The sequence below is a fragment of the Somniosus microcephalus genome, chromosome 6 (genome assembly GCF_052327205.1).
Source record: "Somniosus microcephalus isolate GS21.2 chromosome 6, FLI_Smic_1.0, whole genome shotgun sequence".
NCBI lineage: Eukaryota > Metazoa > Chordata > Chondrichthyes > Squaliformes > Somniosidae > Somniosus > Somniosus microcephalus.
This window is the reverse complement of record NC_140992.1, coordinates 200,950,587-200,967,057: the sequence shown is the minus strand read 5'-3', so window position 1 is coordinate 200,967,057 and position 16,471 is coordinate 200,950,587. Positions and strand designations below refer to the sequence as shown.

Sequence of the window (16,471 nt, the reverse complement as noted above, 5' to 3'; positions counted from 1 at the left end):
TTGAGAACAGATCTGGCCCAGATAAATTGGAATCAAAGATTGGCAGGCAAAACTGTAATCGAACAATGGGCTGCCTTTAACTGGAGATGGTTCGGGTACAGTTGAGGTACATTCCCACGAGGAGGAAAGGTAGGGCAACTAAAGCCAGAGCTCCCTGGATGATGGAAGAGATAGAGTGTAACGTGAAGCAGAAAAAGAAAGTGCATGATAGATGTCAGGTTGAGAATACAAGTGAGAATCAGGCTGAATATAGAAAGTTCAGAGGGGAAGTGAAAAAGAAAATAAGAGGGGCAAAGAGAATATGAGAATAGATTGGCAGCTAACATAAAAGGGAATTCAAAAGTCTTCTACATGTATATAAATAGTAAACGGGTCATAAAAGGAGGGGTGGGACTGATTAGGGACCAAAAAGGAGACCTATGCATGGAGGCAGAGGGCATGGCTGAGTACTTTGCATCTGCCTTCACCAAGGAAGAAGATGCTGCCAAAGTCATAGTGAAAGAGGAGGTAGTGGATGAGATAAAAATTGATAAAGAGGAACCACAAGAAAGGCTGTCTGTACTTAAAGTTGATAAGATGGGATGCATCCTAGGATGCTGAGGGAAGTTAAGGAGGAAATCGCGGAGGTACTGGCCATAATCTTCCAATCATCCTTAATCAAATCAAATCAATTTTATTTGCCATATGTATGGAATGTTTTTACTCCCTGATCACTTCCACAATAGGCTGTGGGAGCTCACAGAGACATGTCGCTATTCTACAGCGCCATGTTCAGTAAAAGTCAATTCAATTGTGTCCAATGGCAGTGGGAACGCGATGTCCATCAGCCGCTCCATCTCCGCGGACCCCTCCTCCCTGTTGCCGGCTCCACAATATGGTGTCCTTCTTCTCACGCTCACCGTCTGGCCTCAGGTCTCCATGCCCGGCTCTCCCTCCTTCCCCTCGAACTGCGAGCTTCCCGCACTGTCGCCGGTTCAAATTTGCAACGGCCCGGGGCCTGCCTCTCATGCTCATGTCCGGCCTCCAACCGCCATGCCCGGCTACCCTCCTCCTAGTTCGAAACAGAAATTCATGACGAGGAGCTGCCGGGCGACGTGCCGAAGCGGGTCTTCGTGGCTGCTGCTGCCGCTTCCCGCTGCAGTGCTGCCTCCGCCCGACTCGCCGAAAACATCGCTCCGGCATCGGGAGCGGGCGGCAGGGGGTGCGGGCCATCCGAAGCAGGAGAGTGCTTAGCTCCGGACTGCCTCGGTCGCCATCTTGGGTCGCTCTATATACAGGAGGTACAGGAGGTGGTGCCAGAGGACTGGAGAATTGCAAATGTTACACCCTTGTTCAAAAAAGGGTAAACTCAGCAACTACAGGCCAATCAGTTTAACCTCAGTAATGGGGAAGCTTTTAGAAACGATAATCAGGGACAAAGTTAACAGTCAGGATAGTATTAGATCCAAAGAGGAGTCATATAAAGTTGCCAGAAAAAGTAGCAAGCCTGAGGATTGGGAGCAGTCTAAAGTTCAGCAAAAAAGGACCAAGAGATTGATTAAGAGGGGAATAATAGAGTATGAGGGGAATAATAGAGTATGAGAGTAAACTTGCAAGGAACATAAAAGCGGATTGTAAAAGCTTCTACAAGTATGTACAGGAAACTTTCGATTTACCGGCACCTAAATAACCGGAAATCTCGGTTAACCAGCAAAATTCAGGAGTAGGTTCAGGTAAGTTTGACTTCATATTGTACTTGCCTTCCTCCATCTGTTGCTGTGCAAGGGTGTGGCTGCAGCTGTTGCTAAGCTACAGAGACGCTTGAAACTTGTGGCCATTGCTAAGCAACAGGGTTTGTTGCTTTATACGGAGCTGTCAGCTCTCCGTATCTTTTACTATAGCTTTCGGTTATCCGGAATTTTTGATGAACCGGCACCACATCGGTCCAGTCGGTGCTGGATAAAAAAAAGTTTCCTGTAAAAAGAAAAAGATTAGTGAAGACAAATGTAGGTCCCTTACAGTCAGAAATGGGAGAATTTATAATGGGAAACAAGGAAATGGCAGAGCAATTAAACAAATACAGGAAACTTTGTGCTATCCGGCACCCACGGGACCGAGCTGCTGCCGTTGCCTAAAAAGCGCCGTACTCTCCAGAGTTAATGTTGAGAGATACGGAGATTCTTATCTCCGTATTTGACAACAAACACTGTTGCTTAGCAACAGCTTCTAAACACTCGGGTGTGGCCCTAAAGCTCTGTAGCTGAAGCTTTTGCTATAGCTACAGACCTTGCACAGCTTGACTGTTCAAACAAAGCAAAAAAAACAAACAAAAAGAATAAAAAACGGCTGCTGATTTTTGCCAGTGGCTCCAGATTGCTGGATAACTCACCTCCGGATAGCACAAAGTTTCCTGTACTTTGGTTCTGTCTTCACGGAAGAGGACACAAATAACTTTCCAGAAATGCTAGGGAACCAAGGGTCTAGTGAGAAGGAAGAATTAAAGGAAATTAGTATTGTAAAAAAAGTGCTGGAGAAATTATTGGGACTGAAAGCTAATAAATCCCCAGGGCCTGATAATCTGCATCCCAGAGTTCTAAAAGAGGTAGCCATGGAAATAGTGGATGCATTGGTTGTCATCTTCCAAAATTATATAGTTTATAGAACAGTTCCTGCAGATTGGAGGGTGGCAAATGTAACCCCACTATTTAAAAAAGGAGGGAGAGAGAAAACAGGGAACTACAGACTGGTTAGCCTAACATCAGTAGAAGGGAAAATGCTAGGGTCTATTATAAAGTATGTGATAACAGGACACTTAGAAAATATCAATGGGATTAGATAAAGTCAACATGGACTTATGAAAGGGAAATCATGTTTGACAAACCTATTGGAGTTTTTTGAGGATGTAACTGGTAGAATAGATAAGGGAGAACCAGTGGATGTGGTGTATTTGGATTTTCAGAAGGCCTTTGATAAAGTCCCACATAAGAGGTTAGTGTACAAAATTAAAGCACATGGGATTGGGGGTAATATACTGGCATGGATTGAAAATTGGTTAACAGACAGGAAACAGAGAGTAGGAATAAATGGGTCTTCTTCAGGGTGGCAGGCGGTGACTAGTGGGGTACCGCAGGGATCAGTGCTTGGGCCCCAGCTATTCACAATATATATCAATGATTTGGATGAGGGAACCAAATGTAATATTTCCAAGTTTGCTGACGACACGAAACTAGGTGGGATTGTGAGTTGTGAGGAGGATGCAAAGAAGCTTCAAGGCAATTTAGACGAGTTGAGTGAGTGGGCAAATACATGGCAGGTGCAATATAACGTGGATAAATGTGAAGTTATCCACTTCAGTAGGAAAACAGAAAGGTAGAGTATTATTTAAATGGTGCTAGATTGGGAAATGCTGATGTACAAAGGGACCTGGGTACCTTATACACCAGTCACTGAAAGCAAAAATGCAGGTGCAGCAAGCAGTTAGGAAGGCAAATGGTATGTTGGCCTTCATTGCAAGAGGATTAGAGTACAGGAGCAAGGATGTCTTATAACAGTTGCACAGGGCCTTGGTGAGACCACACCTGGAGTACTGTGAGCAGTTTTGGTCTCCTTACCTAAGAAAGGATATACTTGCCAGAGAGGGACTGCAGCGAAGGTTCACCAGACTGATTCCTGGGATGGCAGGACTGTTGTATGAGGAGAGATTGGGTCAATTAGGCCTGTATTCACTAGAGTTTAGAAGAATGAGTGGGGATCTCATTGAAACGTATAAAATTCTGACAGGGCTAGACAGACTGGATGCAAAGAGCATGTTTTCCCTGGCTGGGGGGTCTAGAATGAGGGGTCACAGTCTCAGGATACTTAGTAGGACATTTAGGACTGAGATGAGGAGAAAATTTCTTCACTCAGAGGGTGGTGAACCTGTGGAATTCTTTACCACAGAAGTCTGTGGAGACCAAGTGACTGAATATATTTAAGAAGGAGATAGATAGATTTCTAGACACAAAAGGCATCAAGGGGTATGGGGAGAGAGCGGGAATATGGTATTGAGATAGAGGATTAGCCATGATCATATTGAATGGCGGAGCAGGCTCGAAGGGCTGAATGGCCTACTCCTGCTCCTATTTTTCTATGTTTTATGTTTCTATGTCACTTGTGTTTAACTAACCTGATTGAGTTTTTTGATGAGGTAACAGAGAGGGTTGATGAGGGCAATGCGATTGATGTGGTGTACATGGACTTCCAAAAGGTGTTTGGTAAAGTGCCACATAATAGGCTTGCCAGCAAAGTTGAAGCCCATAGAATAAAGGGGACAGTGGCTGCATGGATACGAAATTGGCTAAGTGACAGGGAACAGAGAGTAGTGGTGAACGGTTGTTTATCAGACTGGAGGAAGGTATACAGTGGTGTTCCCCAGGGTTCGGTAGTAGGACCACTGCTTTTCTTGATATATATTAATGACTTGGACTTGGGTGTACAGGGCACAATTTCAAAATTTGCAGATGGCACAAAACTTGGAAGTATAGTGAACAGTGAGGAGGATAGTGATAGACTTCAAGAAGACATAGACAGGCTGGTGAAATGGGCAGACATGTGGCAGATGAAATTTAACGCAGAAAAGTACAAAGTGATACATTTTAGTAGGAAGGACGAGGAGAGGCAATATAAACTAACGGGTACAATCCTAAAGGGGGTGCATGACCAGAGAGACCTGGGGGTATATGTGCACAAATCATTGAAGGTGGCAGGGCAGGTTGAGAAAGCGGTTAAAAAAGCATACGGGATCCTGGGCTTCATAAATAGAGGCATAGAGTACAAAAGCATGGAGGTTATGATGAACCTTTATCTGGTTCGGCCGCAACTGGAATATTGTGTCCAATTCTGGGCACTGCGCTTTAGGGAGGAAGTGGAGGCCTTAGAGAGGGTGCAGAAAAGATTTACGAGAATGATTCCAGGGATGAGGGACTTCAGTTACGTGGATAGACTAGAAAAGCTAGAGCAGAGAAGGTTGAGGGGAGATTTGATAGAGATGTTCAAAATCCTGAGGGGTCTAGACAGAGTAGGTAGAGAGAAACTGTTCCCATTGGTGGAAGAGTCGAGAACCAGAGGACACAGATTTAAGGTGATTGGCAAAAGGACCAAAGGCGGCGGCAGAGAGTCAGGAGAAGTCCGACTAGAGCGGGCCTTGTGGGAACACAGCATCGGCGGCAGTTCAAACCGGTGGCAGTGAGTCAGGAGCAGCCCGACTAGAGCGGGCCTGTGTGGGAACACAGCATCGGCGGCAGTTAAAACCGGCGGCAGAGAGTCAGGAGCAGCCCGACTAGAGCGGGCCTGTGTGGGAACACAGCATCGGCGGCAGTTCAAACCGACGGCAGAGAGTCAGGAGCAGCCCGACTAGAGCGGGCCTTGTGGGAACACAGCATCGGCGGCAGTTCAAACCGGTGGCAGTGAGTCAGGAGCAGCCCGACTAGAGCGGGCCTTGTGGGAACACAGCATCGGTGGCGGTTCAAACCGGTGGCAGTGAGTCAGGAGCAGCCCGACTAGAGCGGGCCTGTGTGGGAACACAGCATCGGCGGCAGTTCAAACCGGTGGCAGTGAGTCAGGAGCAGCCCGACTAGAGCAGGCCTGTGTGGGAACACAGCATCGGCGGCAGTTCAAACCGGTGGCAGTGAGTCAGGAGCAGCCCGACCAATTCAACAGCAGGGGAGAGAGGTAAAAAGTAATCAAAGTGTGACGTCACCAGGAAGCAGGTAAGTGATTGGTTGGTGAGTATTTTATTGGTGAGTATATCTCTTTTTTTTTTAAACTTTAACTTGGTTTATAGTTTCTAAGGTCTCTCTGGTGTAGCAGGGACTGTTGGTAAACCAGTTAACTGTAGTGTAATTAGTGGGATTGATTGATTTAATTTAAATTCAATTAATTAAAGGGTAAGTCATGGCAGGACAGCCGGGCCCCGTGATCTGCTCCTCCTGCGATATGTAGGAACTCAGGGTCACTTCTGGTGTCCCTGACAACTACATGTGCAGGAAGTGCATCCAGCTGCAGCTACTGACAGACCGCATTGCAGCGCTGGAGCTGCGATTGGACACATACTGGAGCATTCACGATGCTCAGGACAATGTGAATAGCACATTTACGGAGTTGGACACACCGCAGGTAGAGGTTGGACAGGAAGAAAGGGAACGGGTGACCAACAGGCAGAGTACTAGGCGCAGGCAGGGGTCCCCTGTGGCCATCCCCCTCTCCAACAAATACACCACTTTGAGTACTGTTGGGGGGGATGGCTTATCAGAGGAAGGCAGCAACAGCCAACTTCCTGGCACCAGGGGTGGCTCTGCTGCACAGAATGGGAGGAAAAAGAGGGGTAGAGCTATAGTAATAGGGGATTCAATTGTAAGGGGAATAGATAGGCGTTTCTGCGGCCGCAAACGAGACTCCAGGGTGGTGTGTTGCCTCCCTGGTGCAAGGGTTAAGGATGTCTCTGAGCGACTCCAGAACATCTTGGAAGGGGAGGGTGAAGAGCCAGTTGTCGTGGTGCATATAGGCACCAACGATATAGGTAAAAAGCGGGAGGAGGTCCTAAAAGCGGAGTATAGGGAGTTAGGAGATAAATTTAAAAAACAGGACCTCAAAGGTAGTAATCTCAGGATTGCTACCAGTGCCACGTGCTAGTCAGAGTAGAAATAGAAGGATACTTCAGATGAATACGTGGCTAGAGGAATGGTGCCAGGGGGAGGGATTCAAGTTCCTGGGACATTGGAACCGATTCTGGGGGAGGTGGGACCAGTTCAAACCGGACGGTCTGCACCTGGGCAGGGCTGGAACCAATGTCCTAGGGGGAGTGTTTGCTAGTGCTGTGGGGGAGGGTTTAAACTAAAATGGCAGGGGGTTGGGAACCTGAGCAGGGAGACAGAGGAAAGAGAAACAAGGATAAAAGCAAAAGATAGGAAGGAGAAAAACAAAAGTGGCAGTCAGAGAAATCAACGGTTTAAATCAAACGTGGCCACAGTAAATAATAATTCTAATAGGTCTAAGAGTGTTAAAAAAACAAGCCTGAAGGCTTTGTGTCTTAATGCGAGAAGCATTTGTAATAAGGTGGATGAATTGGCTGCGCAAATAGAAGTAAACAAATACGATTTGGTTGGGATTACGGAAATGTGGCTCAAGGAAGGCCAGGACTGGGAACTCAACATCCAGGGGTATTCGATATTCAGGAAAGATAGGCAAAAAGGAAAGGGAGGTGGGGTAGCATTACTGGTTAAAGAAGGGATTAACACAATTGTAATGAAGGATATTAGCTCTGATGAGGTGGAATCTGTATGGGTAGAATTGAGAAATACGAAGGGGAAAAAAACGTTAGTGGGAGTGGTTTATAGACCTCCAAACAGTAAGGCGGAGGTTGGGGATGGCATTCAAAGAGAAATTAAAGAAGCGTGCAATAAGGGCACAGCAGTCATCATGGGTGACGTTAATCTACATATAGATTGGGCCAACCAAATGAGTAACAATACTGTGGAGGAGGAATTCCTGGAGTGTTTACGGGATGGTTTCCTGGACCAATATGTCGAGGAACCAACCAGAGATCAGGCCATCTTAGACTGGGTATTATGTAACGAGAAAGGATTAATTAGCAATCTTGTTGTAAGAGGCCCCTTGGGTCGGAGCGATCATAATATGATCAAATTCTTCATTAAGATGGAGAATGAAGTAGTTGACTCAGAGACTAAGGTCCTCAATTTAAATAAAGGAAACTATGATGGTCTGAGGAGCGAGTTGGGTAGGATTGATTGGGGAATGGCACTCAAAGGGTTGACGGTGGATAGGCAATGGCAAACATTCAAAGACCGAATGGATGAGCTACAGAATTTGTTCATCCCAGTTTGGCATAAAAATAAAACAAAAAAGGTGACTCAACCGTGGCTAACAAGGGAAATTAGGGATAGCATAAGGTCCAAGGAGAGGGCATATAAATTGGCCAGAAAGAGCAATAACCCTGAGGATTGGGAGCAGTTTAGGATTCAACAAAGGAGGACAAAGGGATTAATTAAGAAAGGGAAAATAGAATATGAGAGTAAGCTTGCAGAGAACATAAAAACTGACTGTAAAAGCTTTTATAGATATGTGAAGAGAAAAAGATTGGTGAAGTCAAGCGTAGGTCCCTTGCAGTCAGAATCGGGGGAATTTATAATGGGGAACAAAGAAATGGCAGACCAACTAAATTCATACTTTGGTTCTGTCTTCACAAAGGAGGACACAAATAACCTCCCAGAGATGCTGGGGAACATAGGGTCTGATGAAAGGGTGGAACTGAAAGAAATCAGTATTTGTAGGGAAATGGTGTTAGGAAAATTGATGGGACTGAAGGCCGATATATCCCCAGGGCCTGATAATCTACATCCCAGGGTACTTAAGGAAGTGGCCCTAGAAATAGTAGATGCATTGCTGGTCATCTTCCAGAACTCGATAGACTCTGGAACGGTACCCATGGATTGGCGGGTAGCTAATGTTACCCCACTATTCAAAAAAGGTGGTAGAGAAAAGGCGGGGAATTATAGACCGGTAAGCTTGACATCGGTAGTGGGGAAAATGCTAGAGTCCATTATAAAAGATGTAATAGCAGAGCACTTGGAAAGCAGTGACTGGATCGGACAAAGTCAACATGGATTTACAAAAGGTAAATCATGCTTGACTAGTCTACTGGAATTTTTTGAGGATGTAACTGGTAAAATAGATAAGGAAGAACCAGTGGATGTGGTGTATTTGGACTTTCAGAAGGCTTTCGATAAGGTCCCGCATAAGAGATTAGCGTGCAAAATTAAGGCACATGGGATTGGGGGCAAGGTATTGACTTGGATAGAGAACTGGTTGGCGGACAGAAAGCAAAGAGTTGGAATAAACGGGTCATTTTCCGAGTGGCAGGCAGTGACTAGTGGGGTACCGCAAGGATCGGTCCTAGGACCCTAGCTGTTCACAATATATATTAATGATCTGGACGAGGGAATTGGCTGTAATATCTCCAAATTTGCAGATGACACAAAGCTGGGGGGGAGGGTATGCTGTGAGGAGGATGTCGTGAAACTCCAGCACGATTTGGACAGGTTGGGTGATTGGGCAGAAACATGGCAAATGCACTATAATGTGGATAAATGTGAGGTTATCCACTTCGGTGGCAAAAACAGGAAGGCAGATTATTATTTGAATGGTAATAGATTGGGAGAAGGGGAAGTGCAAAGAGACCTGGGTGTTCTTGTACACCAGCCGCTGAAGGTAAGCATGCAGGTGCAGCAGGCGGTTAAGAAGGCAAATGGTATGTTGGCCTTCGTAGCAAGAGGGTTCGAGTACAAGAACAAGGATGTCTTGCTACAGTTGTACAGGGCCTTGGTGAGACCACACCTTGAGTATTGTGTGCAGTTTTGGTCGCCTTACCTGAGGAAGGACGTTCTTGCCATGGAAGGAGTGCAGCGAAGATTCACCAGGCTGATACCTGGGATGGCAGGAATGACGTATGAGGAGAGATTGGGTCGATTGGGCTTATACTCACTGGAGTTTACAAGATTGAGAGGGGATCTCATCGAAACCTATAAAATTCTGTCAGGCCTGGACAGGCTAGATGCAGAAAGGATGTTTCTGATGGCCGGGGAGTCCAGAACCAGGGGTTATAGTCTAAGGATAAGGGGTAAGCCATTTAGGACTGAAATGAGGAGGAATTTCTTCACCCAGAGAGTGGTGAACCTGTGGAATTCTCTGCCACAGAGGGCGGTGGAGGCCAGTTCATTAAGTATATTCAAGAAAGAGTTGGATATATTTCTTAAGGCTAAAGGGATCAAGGGATATGGGGAGAAGGCAGGGACCGGGTACTGAATTTGGATGATCAGCCATGATCTCATTGAATGGTGGAGCAGGCTCGAAGGGACGAATGGCCTACTCCTGCTCCTATCTTCTATGTATCTATGTAAGACGAGGAAAAACTTTTTTATGCAGCGCGTGGTTAGGATCTGGAATTCACTGCCTGAAAGGGTGGTGGAGGCAGATTTAATCGTGGCTTTCAAAAGGGAATTGGATAAGTATCTGAAGGAAAGAAATTTGCTGGGCTACGGGGAAAGAACGGGGGAGTGGGACTAGCTGAAGTGCTCTTGCAGAGAGCCGGCACGGGCTCGACGGGCCAAATGGCCTCCTTCTGTATTGTAACCTTTCTATGATTTGCCCGTTATACACAGTGGCCAGTGTAACCAAAACATTTAAAAAGATTACTTTACAGATGTGGGGCAAAATAAGTAAAGAAATTATATAAATAGAAATATCTACCACTGTGTGAAGAACCGCCCTTCATATTGTGATGAAAATGACCCTTCCAGCCGTCCTCAGGTACCTGAAGGCTGGGATCTAGACACTGCTCGGGAACATAACACGGTATCCTCTTCTTCCTTCCTCCCTGATCAGGCTCCAACGGGCTGAGCTGGACCACCAAGAAACCTGGACATAACATGAGAGGTTGCAAGGGTGGCCCCACCCCTCCCTCCCTCTCAGTAGAACTGGACCTTCAGTTCTTACCACACTATTCTGTATAGCTTCACCATTTTTCTCCCCATTCATCCTTCTCTTTCTTTTGTGCACATCAAGGTGAGGGATCAGTGCTGGAGAATGGAATGTTCTTCCATGTTAAGCACTTAGTGCTAAGATCAGGTATGCTCCATGTGACCAGGCACAGCCAGGCACAGAGTAAAACGTCTCATACTCTGCCTCCAATAACTTGCTTTTATGCCAGCCTCCATTTGTCATGCCAGACACACTTAGAGCCTCTCAGAAATAGGCTGCCAATTTAATGTCAACATATGCTGAATTCTGAGCAGTTTTGGCCTATGGGCTTATGCCTATAATGAACAGGATGGAGACTGGCCACACTCATTTCACATAGGACCCTTACAGCTGGACAAAGAGATAAGTCTTTTACCACATCAGTCTGGGATAGATTGAAGCTTAGATCCCTGAAGAGAAATGACAGCATTCCCCATCTCTTTTCTTTATTACCCACTCCCCAGGACCCTTGGTTACCCTATTCTCCCCATGCCCTTTGCCCCCACCTCCACACCTCGTCCCACACGCACTCACACACACGCACACTCACACCCACACCCAGACCCCCATCTACACACACGCATACTCTCACACACGCACTCACATTCAGTGCTAAGTAAAATTGCTGTATCTGTAATTATACATGCCGAAATCCTGAATATGACTATGTCATTGTGTAAACTTTAAAAATCCATATTACTGATGGAAAGAGCACTGAACCTCCAGTGTCTGAAGACAAACACATACCCTTGGGAGGGACCCAGTAACCAGGGGGTTGGCAAATATACTCAGTTATCTTATGATCACAAAAGGAGCACAGTCTGACAATCAGACTCACATGCCTTAAACAGTAATGTCCCATAGCTTTAGCTATGCTGCAGTTGAACTCCTTTAATGAGTATAAAGGTTGCATGTTTCACACTCAGTAAACTATTTAGTAAACAGAAATGTCTGGAAATGCACAGCAGGATCACCGGCATCTAAAAAAGAGCAGATAGGTTAACGTTTCTGATGGAGATGCTTATCTTTTCAGGTGCTGACTGACCTGCTTGTGTACTTAGCTTTTATTCTGGATTTTCAACCGTTTAGACTATTTCTTGTTCTTGCTGCAAGTTAACTTAGCGACATGACTAGTGAATTCTTCTTCAGTTCTGAGGCTGACTCTGTCCCACTATTTCTGTGTTTCAGCATGCCTTGCTGGCTATAAAGATCATTTTAGCTTTTGTTATTCCTGACATCCCCCAGTGGGTGAGGCTGAGGATTGACAGAATCGAGTATCAGTCCCTTCAAGCCCTCAAGCATAAGGTAAAGTATTTGTTAGCTATAAAGCCTAAAAGAGCCATAGCAGCCCTTTCAACAACAACTTGCATTGATATAGCGCCTTCAGTGGAGAAAAATGCCCTAAAGTGTTCCACAGCAGTGACAATCTTGGGCCTGAATTTAGAAGGATGTGCTGATAGGGTTAGATGAAGTAGGGTGGGAGGAGGCTGGTGTGGAGCATAAACACCAGCATAGACCAGTTGGTCTGAATGGCCAGTTTCTGTGCTGTAAATTCTATGTAATTCTACGTAATGAATTAGGAGAGATCCGGAGCAAACCAGAAGCACAGTCGGTAGAGCTGCAGCCTCATAATCCAGTGCTGGCAGGTTCAGGTGGTTCTGCTACCAATCACTAGAGTGTGCTTACTGATGCTTCAGATCAAATAGCACTCCATGCTGGGCAGGTGGATATACCTGTCTCCCTGAGGCAAGTGCAACTCCTAATAGTTGTTGTGGAGTGACCCCCAGCTCAAACCCTCTCACTGCCCATGCATGAATTGCAGACAGATTCCTCATATTTCAACAACAAATTGCATTTATATAGCGCCTTTAACGCAGTAAAACGCCCCAATGTATTTCACAGGAGCGTAGTCAGTCAAAAATTGACACCGAGCCAAAGATGGCGGCACAGTGGCATAGTGGTTAGCACTGTTGCCTCACAGCGCCAGGGACCCGGGTTCAAATCTGGCCTCGGGCAACTGTCTGTGTGGAGTTTGCACATTCTCCCTGTGTCTGCGTGGGTTTCCTCCGGGTGCTCCGGTTTCCTCCCACAGTCCAAAGATGTGCGGGTTAGGTTGATTTGGCTATGATAAATTGACCCTTAGTGTTAGGGGATTAAATACGTGGGGTTACGGGGATAGGGTGGGATATGTGTCGGTGCAGGCTCGATGGGCCGAAATGGCCTCTATCTGCACTGTGGGGATTCTGTGATTCTGTGATTAGAACAGGTTTGGTCAAAGAAGTAGCTTTTGAGGAGTGTCTTGAAGGAGCAGAGCAATATGGAGGTGGAGAGGTTTAGGGAGGGAATTCCAGAGCTAGGGCCCTGGATGGCTGAAGGCATGTGGGGGATGGACAAAAGAGGCTCATTTCTAAATCACCCTCAGAATTGAAATGGCTTGTTATTTTCTCCTTATTTTAGTTGGTTGAAGCAGATAAAGGTCACAGCAGAGAAACTGAGGAAAAGGAAACATGGCCTGATGGAATCACACGGTCTGATTCTATTGAGAGCTCTCTGCACACGAGCAACAGGCAGCTGAACTTGCTGTAACCATACAACAAGGGAAATTCAACACACATCAGTTCAATGAACTTAGCTGCATGATTCTCAAAAACTAACTCTGCCCCTTCACCATTGCCAACATTGCTACATGTATAATAGGGTAGTACCTTTGTTATTTTATAGTTTCTCAGTATATGCACAAATATATATTTAACCCAGTCACTGATAAACTACACTCCCCGCAGCAGGAACCATGGCTTCTACTTGTATTTCCTGCTGCGTATTTTGATTAAAGCAATAACCTTTCACAACTGTAAATCATCGCAGCTGGGGACAACGCACAGCTAGAGCCTCGACTGGGAGTAAGGGTGGGCAGCATAATCAATTCCTCTTTTACAAATAGAACCCTGTTTATTTAAAGGGTCAGTCTGCAATCCTCATTATTTCTGGATATCTGGTGTAAATGTCATCCTCTTCCAGTTGGCATTCTTTTTTTAGGGTTTTTCTGCACAGCCATGAGAGGAAACATTAAGACAATAAGTTAAAAAAAAATTTCCTTGGGAGTATTTCTCATGCAAATACAGCATTCCAAAATAACAACAGAAAATGCTGGAAAAACTCAGCAGGTTAGGCAACATCCGTGGAGAGAAATTTGAGTTGACGTTTCGGGTCGAAACCCTTCTTCAAAACTGGAAAGAAAATGAAATAGATCGAAGGAAAGGCTGCGATCAAACAAAAGAGACAATAAAAGGTATTCGAAGCCAGACGAGATGGTAATAGGCCCGTGGAGACAAAAGGCAGCTGAGATTAGGTGTGAAGTGTACTGGCAGGTAAGAGACAGCTGCCAGGTGAGAGAGAGAAACAAAAGGAAAGGAGGGGGTGGGGGGTGGGGGGTGGGGGGGGGGGGGTGGAGGAGGACCCAAAACAAAGGGGTGGAAAAAATTATAAGTAAAAAAGTAATAGGGGCCGAGGTTATGATCTGAAATTGTTGAACTCGATATTGAGTCCGGAAGGCTGCAAAGTGCCTAGTCGGAAGATGAGTTGCTGTTCCTTGAGTTTACGTTGAGCTTCCGTGGAACAATACAAGAGGCCAAGGACGGTGAGGTCCGAGTGGGAATGGAGCGGTGAATTAAAATGACAGGTGACCGGAAGCTCGGGGTCACCCTTACGGACTGAACGGAGGTGTTCCGCAAAGCGGTCACCCAATCTGCGTTTGGTCTCCCCAATGTAGAGGAGACCGCATCGTGAGCAGCGAATACAGTATACTAGATTGCAAGAAGTACAAGTAAATCGCTGTTTCACCTGGAAGGGGTGTTTGGGGCCCTGGACAGTGGGAAGGGGGGAGGTATAGGGGCAGGTGTTACATCTCCTGCACTTGCACGGGAAGGTGCCAGGCGAAGGGGAAGGGCTGTTTGGGGTGATAGAGGAGTGGACTAGGGTGTCTCAGAGGGAGCGGCCCCTACGGAATGCTGAAAGGGGAGGGGAGGGGAAGATGTGTTTGGTGGTGGGATCACTTTGGAGGTAGCGGAAATGGCGGAGGATGATCCGTTGAATGTGGAGGCTGGTGGGGTGAAAGGCAAGGACAAGGGGAACCCTATCGTGGTTCCGGGAGGGAGGGGCAGGGGTGAGGACAGAAGTGCGGGAGATAGAAAGGACACGGTTGAGGGCCGTGTTGACCACGGTAGAGGGGAATCCTCGGTTGCGGAAAAATATTGAGTGCTGTAATCAATGGTAGCTTCGTATATTGTGTGGTTCTCTGACCCACAGTTGGCATTGTCTGACTTCCACCCCTCTGGAGTCCTTACCCAGTGACCCTTTGATTGATGGTTGGGTTCCTTACCCTGTGGAACTGACTGATGATTGTAATCCTTCCGCTGCTACAATCTGGTGTGACACTGTCTGACAGTTGTATTTCTTACCGTGTGGCAATCTGACTGGTAGATGGGTTTCTTACCCTATGGCACTCTGACTGATGGTAGCGGTCTTTACCCTATGGCCCTCTGACCAATGGTAGCGGTCTTTACCCTATGGCCCTCTGACCGATGGTAGCAGTCTTTACCCTATGGCCCTCTGACTGATGGTAGCGGTCTTTACCCTATGGCCCTCTGACCGATGGTAGCAGTCTTTACCCTATGGCCCTCTGACCAATGGTAGCAGTCTTTACCCTATGGCCCTCTGACCAATGGTAGCAGTCTTTACCCTATGGCCCTCTGACCGATGGTAGCAGTCTTTACCCTATGGCCCTCTGACTGATGGTAGCAGTCTTTACCCTATGGCCCTCTGACCGATGGTAGCAGTCTTTACCCTATGGCCCCGATGGTAGCAGTCTTTACCCTATGGCCCTCTGACTGATGGTAGCGGTCTTTACCCTATGGCCCTCTGACCAATGGTAGCAGTCTTTACCCTATGGCCCCGATGGTAGCAGTCTTTACCCTATGGCCCTCTGACTGATGGTAGCGGTCTTTACCCTATGGCCCTCTGACTGATGGTAGCGGTCTTTACCCTATGGCCCTCTGACCGATGGTAGCGGTCTTTACCCTATGGCCCTCTGACTGATGGTAGCGGTCTTTACCCTATGGCCTTCTGACCGATGGTAGCAGTCTTTACCCTATGGCCCTCTGACCAATGGCAGCAGTCTTTACCCTATGGCCCTCTGACCGATGGTAGCGGTCTTTACCCTATGGCCCTCTGACCGATGGTAGCGGTCTTTACCCTACGGCCCTCTGACCAATGGCAGCAGTCTTTACCCTACGGCCCTCTGACCGATGGTAGCAGTCTTTACCCTATGGCCTTCTGACCGATGGTAGCAGTCTTTACCCTATGGCCCTCTGACCAATGGCAGCAGTCTTTACCCTATGGCCCTCTGACCGATGGTAGCGGTCTTTACCCTATGGCCCTCTGACCGATGGTAGCGGTCTTTACCCTACGGCCCTCTGACCGATGGTAGCAGTCTTTACCCTATGGCCCTCTGACCGATGGTAGCAGTCTTTACCCTACGGCCCTCTGACCGATGGTAGCAGTCTTTACCCTATGGCCCTCTGACCGATGGTAGCAGTCTTTACCCTATGGCCCTCTGACTGATGGTAGCAGTCTTTACCCTATGGCCCTCTGACTGATGGTAGCGGTCTTTACCCTATGGCTCTCTGACCAAATGGTAGCAGTCTTTACCCTATGGCCCTCTGACCGATGGTAGCGGTCTTTACCCTATGGCCCTCTGACTGATGGTAGCGGTCTTTACCCTATGGCCTTCTGACCGATGGTAGCAGTCTTTACCCTATGGCCCTCTGACCAATGGCAGCAGTCTTTACCCTATGGCCCTCTGACCGATGGTAGCGGTCTTTACCCTATGGCCCTCTGACCGATGGTAGCGGTCTTTACCCTA

The 16,471-nt window shown here is 47.0% G+C and overlaps 1 protein-coding gene across 1 annotated transcript in view; it reads left to right on the top strand.

The window, feature by feature from the left end:
• The window catches only part of ano10b (anoctamin 10b), a 37,092-nt gene extending 23,135 nt beyond the window's left edge, over positions 1–13,957 (top strand). Inside the window, exons 11-12 of the mRNA XM_085991195.1 lie at positions 11,740–11,856; positions 13,009–13,957. Of these exons, the coding sequence (XP_085847321.1) occupies positions 11,740–11,856; positions 13,009–13,137 (246 nt within the window). The 3' untranslated portion in view covers positions 13,138–13,957. The remainder of the gene's footprint in view (positions 1–11,739; positions 11,857–13,008) is intronic.
• The last annotated feature ends 2,514 nt before the right edge of the window (positions 13,958–16,471 follow it).